The following is an 8,186-nucleotide window of genomic DNA, read 5'->3' as shown; positions in this document are numbered from 1 at the left end:
GAGACAAGCCCATGTTTTGGAAATACTATTTTTTTAAAAGAAATTTCCGGGAAAGAAAAGAAGATAAAGCACGTGATCATCATGTCTCGTTATAAAGCGCATTATTTTCATGAGTGGCCCGTCCAATTGAAAGTAATTAGAGCAAGGTGACCGTCCAAAAAATCCTTGGAGAACTGCATAACATGGCAGCGCATTATTTATTTGCTTTCACACACAAGGAGTTGACTGGACCCACCACTTTCACGGTTCCGCCTTTAATAATAGAACAGCAAGAGGAAGACTCGCTTCTATCTGATTGAGAATGGCAGACAACGAGTCCAGCAGCCTGTTTTCTGCTTACAAGATGGCGAAATTCAGCCTCTCGCACAGGGTGGTACTGGCGCCCATGACCAGGTGCAGAGCCTTGAACGGGATCCCACGTGCCGCTCACGCCGAGTATTACGCTCAGAGATCCACACCCGGTGGATTCCTCATCACCGAAGGCACTTTGATCTCTCCCACTGCTTCTGGCTTCCCTCATGTACCTGGAATATACTCTGACGAGCAAGTTGAGGCATGGAGAAACGTCGTCGATGCCGTGCATGCCAAAGGAAGCTTCATCTTCTGTCAACTCTGGCATGTTGGCCGTGCATCTCATCCCGGTAACCGATTACTCATTTATAATATTATAATAATATATATCAAATTCAAATATCTGATTTCCTGATTTGAACAGTGTATCAGCCTGGGGCGGCGCCGCCCATTTCCTCCACAAACAAGGCTATTTCCTCCAGATGGAGAATTCTCTTGCCGGATCAGTCCTACGGCGTGTATCCAGAGCCCCGACCACTTGACTCTTCTGAGATACCACAAATAGTGGACCACTATCGCCAGTCAGCGGTCAACGCTATCCGAGCAGGTTTCGATGGAATTGAGATTCACGGTGCACACGGCTATCTGATTGATCAATTCTTGAAGGACGGGATCAATGAGCGAAGAGATGAGTATGGTGGATCCATTTCAAATAGGTGCAGATTCTTAATGCAGGTAGTTAAAGCAGTCGTTTCTGCAATTGGAGCAGAAAGAGTAGGTGTTAGAATCTCACCGGCAATCGACCACCTGGATGCCATGGACTCCGACCCGCTTGGCCTGGGGCTAGCAGTGGTGGAGAGGCTCAACAACCTCCAGCAAGAGCTGGGCAGAAAACTGACCTATCTCCATGTGACTCAACCCCGCTACACAGCTTACGGGCAGACCGAGTCGGGCAGACCGGGCAGCGAAGAAGAGGAAGCTCGGCTGATGCGGACGCTGCGCAATGCTTATGAGGGAACATTCATGGCAAGTGGTGGATTCACAAGGGAGTTGGGAATCGAAGCTGTGGCTCAAGGGGATGCGGACTTGGTATCCTACGGTCGCCTTTTCATCTCCAACCCGGACCTGGTTCAGAGGTTGAAGCTCAATGCACCTCTCACTAAGTATAACAGAAAGACATTTTACACTCAGGATCCTGTTATTGGCTACACTGATTACCCTTTCCTAAGTGGGACTACTGACCCACTCTCACGCCTTTAATTCTTATCTTACTTCAATTATTGCATGTAATAAGGGAATGTTTTTATCATGTATCTCAAGTATGAAAGTTTGAAAAATAGTTTGGAAATTTCAAAGGAAATAGATTTTAGTAAAGTTAGTAAGGAGTTGTATGCTGATGGTGTGTAGAATCAAACCACTGAGATTGAAAATGGGCAAATTATAATATCACGTTACCCTCTTTAACATTAGAGTATACAAATCCATTCTTCTTTTTTTCCTTTCTTTTCTCTCTTATGATGCATTATAAATACAGCTTATTCAGTACAAGTGTAGAATAAAATACAATCTAGAGTTTTCATTCAAAACTATGGTTAGGGATGAGGTTTCTTTCACAAGGTATACTGTTTAGTTTCTATTGAGTGTATTGAGAGTGCTATACTTAGGGCTGCCAGTGCCTGATCCTTAATTTATAAGTACATTCGCGTAGTTCAGGTTCAAAACCCACCTTGGTCCCTTGTATAAATCTTATCTCCAACAGGGTAAGGGCAATTTATAGCACCTTACCAGAAAATCCGGCTTTCCAAACATTCATATTCCAATCTCCTCAAGACTAAGAGAAATATACCACAGCACAGTCACAATGTCTTCTGTTTGCTGCTGTAGTGATGTCATCATAAGAAGCACAACCACCAGTACGGAGTCTTGAATACTATCATGATTTTTCACATATACATCCTGGCAGAGGATTTGCATAAAAACTTTCCTCCAGCTTCGGAAATTCTCCGGCCTGCCTTTCGTACGGACCGCCGATTCGGTCTGCATGAAGCTTTTTTACCTTGGAGCTGAACTTCTTCGAAGAAATTTTTCCTTCATCTAATTGGTCAACAAGTTTAACAAAATCAATCCTGCATTAACCATTGAAATTGTGGCTTATAAGAATAAGAAGGAAATAGTTTCATTGAACCATCAAGTAGAAAGTAATACACGAGAAAGTACGTTAAGAATATCTTACTTGTCTGGATTGATGGTCTTCTTAAAGTTTTCAAAGCGCCTATGACCTTGTACAGCCTTTGCCATATTTCCATCGTAGGTGTAAAGAAACACATCGCTCTGAAGGGCAACAACATAGTCTATACCAGCCAACATGTTCTGGTGATTCTTGAAAGGGCTCAGCTCTTCTTCAGAGGACAAGGAGGAATGAGAGAAAATGTTGGGGAAATCATCCTCAAGATATTTCATACTTCCTCTTCCATATGCTTCTCCGGCAACCAGATAAATCCTTGTGTGTGACGGAAAACCAAGTGCTCTAAGTAACAGGGAAGTTTCCCTAGGAGTTAATGGGCAGCCTCCAAGCAATCTCCTCTCGGTCCCATTAATCTCTTTCTCCTTCCAGTGACTGACTTCATACCGCATTTGTCTTAGTTGCTCATCTTCTTCTACAGTCAAATTGTGACTGCAGCCAGTAAATGCAAGCATGTCTTTCTCATACCTACAACAAGAGCAAAGGTTATTAGAAGCAATGATAAATGAAATTGAGCTCTTTCTTTTTCAGCTTAGGCTTAGACATACCCACATATATGCAAAAGAACATGTAGAGAAAAAGAAAACATAAGCAGAGAGAGAAGATTCAGGTTAATATTTGCAATACTAGTATTGTAAATGACCTCAGATGAAGGGCCAGATAAGGATTTCCATTCTGTCGCATTCTAGATACCAATGTGTTACCAAATTCTTCAATTGGAGCGGAGTATTTTAATGCTCTGTAATTTACACGGCATCTTAGCTTTTGTATGGAACTTGAAATGTTGTTGTTAGCTAGCCGGGAATCAGTATGAGTGAAATACATCACTTTGTGTTGTTTTAGGAGAGGAAGAACTTCAGTTTTGTAATAGTTGACCTGTAAGTAAACATGTATATTCTCACTTGAGTGCTTTTAAAAACAATAACGAAAAAGAAATGCGAAGCTATGATCCTCATAAAATTCAATAATCAATGACAAAGAACAACCAAAAGTAAATGACGACAACACATATAACAGCATCATTGCATAGTGATACTCTCATTTTGTCAACAACCTCAACTTGCTACCTAAAAGATCAGATGAATGGACGACTAAGTTCAACATGAATGTCATGAATAAAATTAGTAAAACATATATTCTAGATATGCAGAAGGAGGAGCTGGAGTAAACAAGTCATGCTGACCTTAGACCAAGATATTGGAGTTTTTGAGAAAGGCTCGATTCCGGCGTACACATCTGGTAATCTCTCAACTATGTGAATATCATCCTTCAGTGTATTAATAAAATGCCTCCAGTCAAACAAATCCTTGAAATCACTGTAAGTATGTTGACAGGAATCAAGTTTTAGATGACAGAAAGTATTAAATCCATCATTTGGTACAGCTATGATTTAGAACGTGATAGCAAAATGGATAACATATAAAAGAATGTAGCAAAGTTGCATAGCCCAACAATATTTATTGAGGTGCAATGCCTTGATTTGAACAAGTCTGATGGTAATACCCTATGAATCTTGTATCTAAACATAAATATCATCTACATTGACTGAAATTTCAAAACCGAATGAAGTTTTCGAGATCCAATTTTCTACCCCATATTATAAGGTGGCAAAATAAACCAACCTCTCATCAGCCCAGTAAGAGGTGTGATCAAGAGAAGGAAGAACAAGTGTCGCCTTCATAATCTTGGCAACAGCAACCATATCACATATCTGCAATTACAACACAATGATAAGTTAGATTATGCTTGCTTCCTAACTTTCATAATATACCATCAGAAATCAATGCTGCCAGACCCCAAATCTCATCTGGTTCAAGCCACCGTTAGCGTTTATGAGGATATAGCCGTTGGTCTTTGCATCTAGCCCTGATGAAAAAGAAAGAAAAAGGAAGAGTGAGAAGAGAGAAATCACAGAATAACCCACTGCATAATACGAGATAGGAGGGTACTTGAGTCATACTCTTATGATTTCTTGGCAGTTCTATGCATTGAGTGAAATTGTCACTGTTGGGTTTAGACCAGATGCCTGACTCCTGAATGAAAATGCAAACTTTATAAATAGACATCTCTAAACACAACATATACTACAGAGGGGATTTAAGACTTACTTCGGCCATGGCAATCTCCCTACCAATTACTCCTGTGTCTACCATCTTTAGAGTTCGTTCAGCATCACCTTCTCCATCCCTATAACCATAATCAATGGAGCTTCGGTCCATTATTAATCTAGAAACGGAGCCAGATAGTTCCTGATAAAAGGGTAAAATAATTTGCTTAGTAATATAACTTATCCAAACCCCACACCATCCTCAGACGGATAAAAATTAACGTGATTTAAGGAGACTCAAATCAGATCATGAACTATCAACTATATAGTTCTTAATCCACCCTAGTGTGAGTTCTGCAACTCACTTATTAAAGTTGGCAAACTAGTATGGTAGACACTGTATACAAAATTGATGATAAAATAATCTGCAACAATTTAAAAAGTGAAGCATTTCTAACAAAGTAGCTACTGTCCAAAACCAAAAGTACCCAGTTTCTCTAACAGAAAGGATAATTCCACAAACAACCAAACAAATTACAAACACTGCAAAAATGAATCAAATAGAACATGTTCACAAAACATAGCGTCTTCGCTCGCAAACAAAAAAGCTGATTAAACAACTTTGCAACGCAATATCCAAAATTTGACCTTCCACTCATTAAGATATATACTTTGCATCTTAAAACTTAAGATTCCTAAGGAAAACCGAATCCCCCCAAAAAATAATATTAATAAAGAGATCACAATACGAACAATGCCACGAATAAAGTTCTAACTTTTGTGAAAAACTGACACAAACTAAAATTAACCCCTGCCAAAATTATAATTTTTTAACACATGTATCTTCCTGAAACTTGATTCGAACCTTGTTAGCGTCCGATTCAGCTCTTTCAATGGCAGATCCAAGCCAGCCAGTGGCACACATCTTGAGAACACCGAGGAACAAGCACACACCACAGAACATCAAGAACATCCAGTGCCCAAGCTTCTTCTTCTCCCTCAGACCCAACTCCACAACAATGGACTCAATGGGCTTCTTCAGCAGACCCTTCACGCCGCCGCCGCCACCACCCCTGTGCGTCACGTGATGGAGGTGGAGGTGGTGGTGGTGCACGTGCTTCCTCTCCGGCACGGTTTCCAACAACCCTTCCGATGAGAGCAAGCCAGTAGTCCCCATCTCCGATCTCGGAGAATTGATTTGCAGCTCAAGTTCATTGAGCGATCCAAGAGAACCTCCGCCGCCACCGATGGAGCCACCGCCGGAGTTGGCGACGGTGGAGGTGGCGTTGTTGTTGCGCTTGAAGGAGTGGGCCCGGCGGGTCATTGGCCCCGAGAAACGCGGGCTGTTGACCCGCTGGGATACCCCATCGGCACCCATCGTGTAAGGCTCTGTTTGGATTCTACGCTTTTTTTTTTTAGTGATGATTTTGCATTGAAGAAGAAGAAGCAGCAGCAGCAGCTTCTTGTGATAGTCTTCTCTCTCTCTCACTCTAATTTGCGCGTTCGGATTTTGGAATCCGAGAAATAATGCTTCGAAGATTGTTCGCTGCTTTTTCTTCCTGTTTTCTTCTTCTTTTTTTTTTTGTTTTTTTGGAAAGAATTAAATTTGGTTTTGGAATTAGTGATGATAATGATTGATTATTGCTGATAATTATTGAACATGGATAATTGTAATGTAGCAAGTAGCAACCAGCAACTTACAAAAAACAGACAAGGATCGTTCTACACTTTTTTTTTGTTCCCTTCTTGTGAAAACAAAAATATATTCCTTTTTTTTTGTCACAAATAAATTTCCAATACTAATTATGCAAAATAATTAAATGGTAGAAATTAATTTGAGAATAATTAGATAATAATTTAATTAAATATATTAAATTATTTAATAATTTTTAATTAATATTTTTATATGAAATAACTGTATATGAATTTTTATTAAATTAAAAATATTAACTCCTAACATTATCTACTATTTATTTGTTTTTTCACTCAAAATGTGCAGAATAGTAACTGGATCAAGTTTTGTATGAAAAATGTCTTTATCATGTGGGAGGGCTATCAACTTATCAAGCCTCCTGGTTCAACTCTCCAAAGTAGGCCCCCTTTTTGTTTTCTTATCTCCAAAAAAAAAATGTCTAAGTAACAAAATTTTATTAAGAGGTACTAAGTAATAATTAAGATTAGAAAATTTGTGTAAACTAGCAACTTTAGCTTGAAATGAAATTATGCATGGGTGACAACCGTTAACAGGTTGTTATGCATCATGCGAAATTCTTCATGCTAGAAGTATGCGGCACGCTTCTTCGGGTTTTCTATTTTTCGGTTCGTGTAATCTCATATGCCTCGTACAACTTTATTAGCTGGATAATGCATTAACGCGTATATATTCAATTTACATAGAACAAATTTATAATCTTAGAAAATGAATGTTATTTAACACGAAGTAATTTGGCTTATTCCTGTTGTGAAATAAATAAATAAGGAAGATATAAATATAAAAGATAGATAATTATAAATATAAAATTTTAGTCTTAATGTTTATTAATATAATTATTTTGATATAATAAAAGTAACTTATATATTACTAATATAAATACTTAAATAGTATTGTATATAAAGAGAAAAGTATAAAAAAGAAAGAGAATATTATATTAATTGTTTATTGTTATTACTTACTTATTTTTTTGGAGAGGCCTCTATTTATACATGTATGAGGGGAATCAATTTCAACATTTATTCATTATTATTTTTTCTTTGAGAATGTGAGTTCTGCATGGAAATGGACATCCACGTCTGATGAGCGGATAATTTATACGCTTTTTGGCATTGTTTTTAGTATGTTTTAGTTAGTTTTTATTATATTTTTACTAGTTTTTAGTTAAAATTCACTTTCCTGGACTTTACTATGAGTTTGTGTGTTTTTCTGTGATTTCAGGTATTTTCTGGCTGAAATTGAGGGACCTGAGCAAAAATCTGATTCAAAGGCTGAAAAGGACTGCAGATGCTGTTGGATTCTGACCTCCCTGCACTCGAAGTGGATTTTCTGGAGCTACAAAAGCCCAATTGGCGCGCTCTTAACTGCGTTGGAAAGTAGACATCCTGGGCTTTCCAGCAATGTATAATAGTCCATACTTTACTCGAGATTTGATGGCCCAAACAGGCGTTCCAAGTCAGCTCAAGAATTCTGGCGTAAAACGCCGGAACTGGCACAAGAATGGGAGTTAAACACCCAAATTGGCACAAAAGCTGGCGTTTAACTCCAAGAAGAGTCTCTACACGAAAATGCTTCAATGCTCAGGCCAAGCACACACCAAGTGGGCCCGGAAGTAGATTTTTATGTCATTTACTCATCTTTGTAAATCCTAAGCTACTAATTCTCTACAAATAGGACCTTTTGCTATTGTATTAGACATCTTGGTAGCTATCTTTAAGTAGTCTTATGCTATCTTAGATCATGGGGGCTGGCCTCTCGGCCATGCCTAGACCTTGTTCTTATGTATTTTCAACGGTGGAGTTTTTACACACCATAGATTAAGGTGTGGAGCTCTGCTGTACCTTGAGTATTAATGCAATTACTATTGTTCTTCTATTCAATTCAGCTTATTCTTG

General features: G+C 38.7%; 2 protein-coding genes across 2 annotated transcripts; one reads left to right on the top strand and one right to left on the bottom strand.

The window, feature by feature from the left end:
• The first annotated feature begins 205 nt into the window (after positions 1-205).
• LOC107457815 (12-oxophytodienoate reductase 3) lies at positions 206-1,665 on the top strand. The gene is made up of 2 exons (XM_016075995.3): positions 206-641; positions 716-1,665. The coding sequence occupies exons 1-2, from the start codon at positions 302-304 to the stop codon at positions 1,549-1,551; spliced, it is 1,176 nt and encodes a 391-aa protein (XP_015931481.1). The 5' UTR covers positions 206-301; the 3' UTR covers positions 1,552-1,665.
• Positions 1,666-1,809: 144 nt separating this feature from the next.
• On the bottom strand, positions 1,810-5,985 carry LOC107457806 (O-fucosyltransferase 35; the record flags this gene model as incomplete). Its single annotated transcript, XM_016075989.3, is given in 9 exon segments — positions 1,810-2,417; positions 2,525-3,001; positions 3,177-3,409; positions 3,717-3,849; positions 4,156-4,244; positions 4,329-4,399; positions 4,494-4,566; positions 4,642-4,782; positions 5,446-5,985. Coding segments are annotated over 9 exon segments (1,923 nt in total). The 3' UTR covers positions 1,810-2,224.
• Between the last annotated feature and the right edge of the window lie 2,201 nt (positions 5,986-8,186).

This window comes from Arachis duranensis, chromosome 1 (assembly GCF_000817695.3).
Source record: "Arachis duranensis cultivar V14167 chromosome 1, aradu.V14167.gnm2.J7QH, whole genome shotgun sequence".
NCBI classification, from domain to species: Eukaryota; Viridiplantae; Streptophyta; class Magnoliopsida; order Fabales; family Fabaceae; genus Arachis; species Arachis duranensis.
Note: the sequence above shows the minus strand (reverse complement) of the source record. Positions and strands in the feature narration are given on the sequence as shown.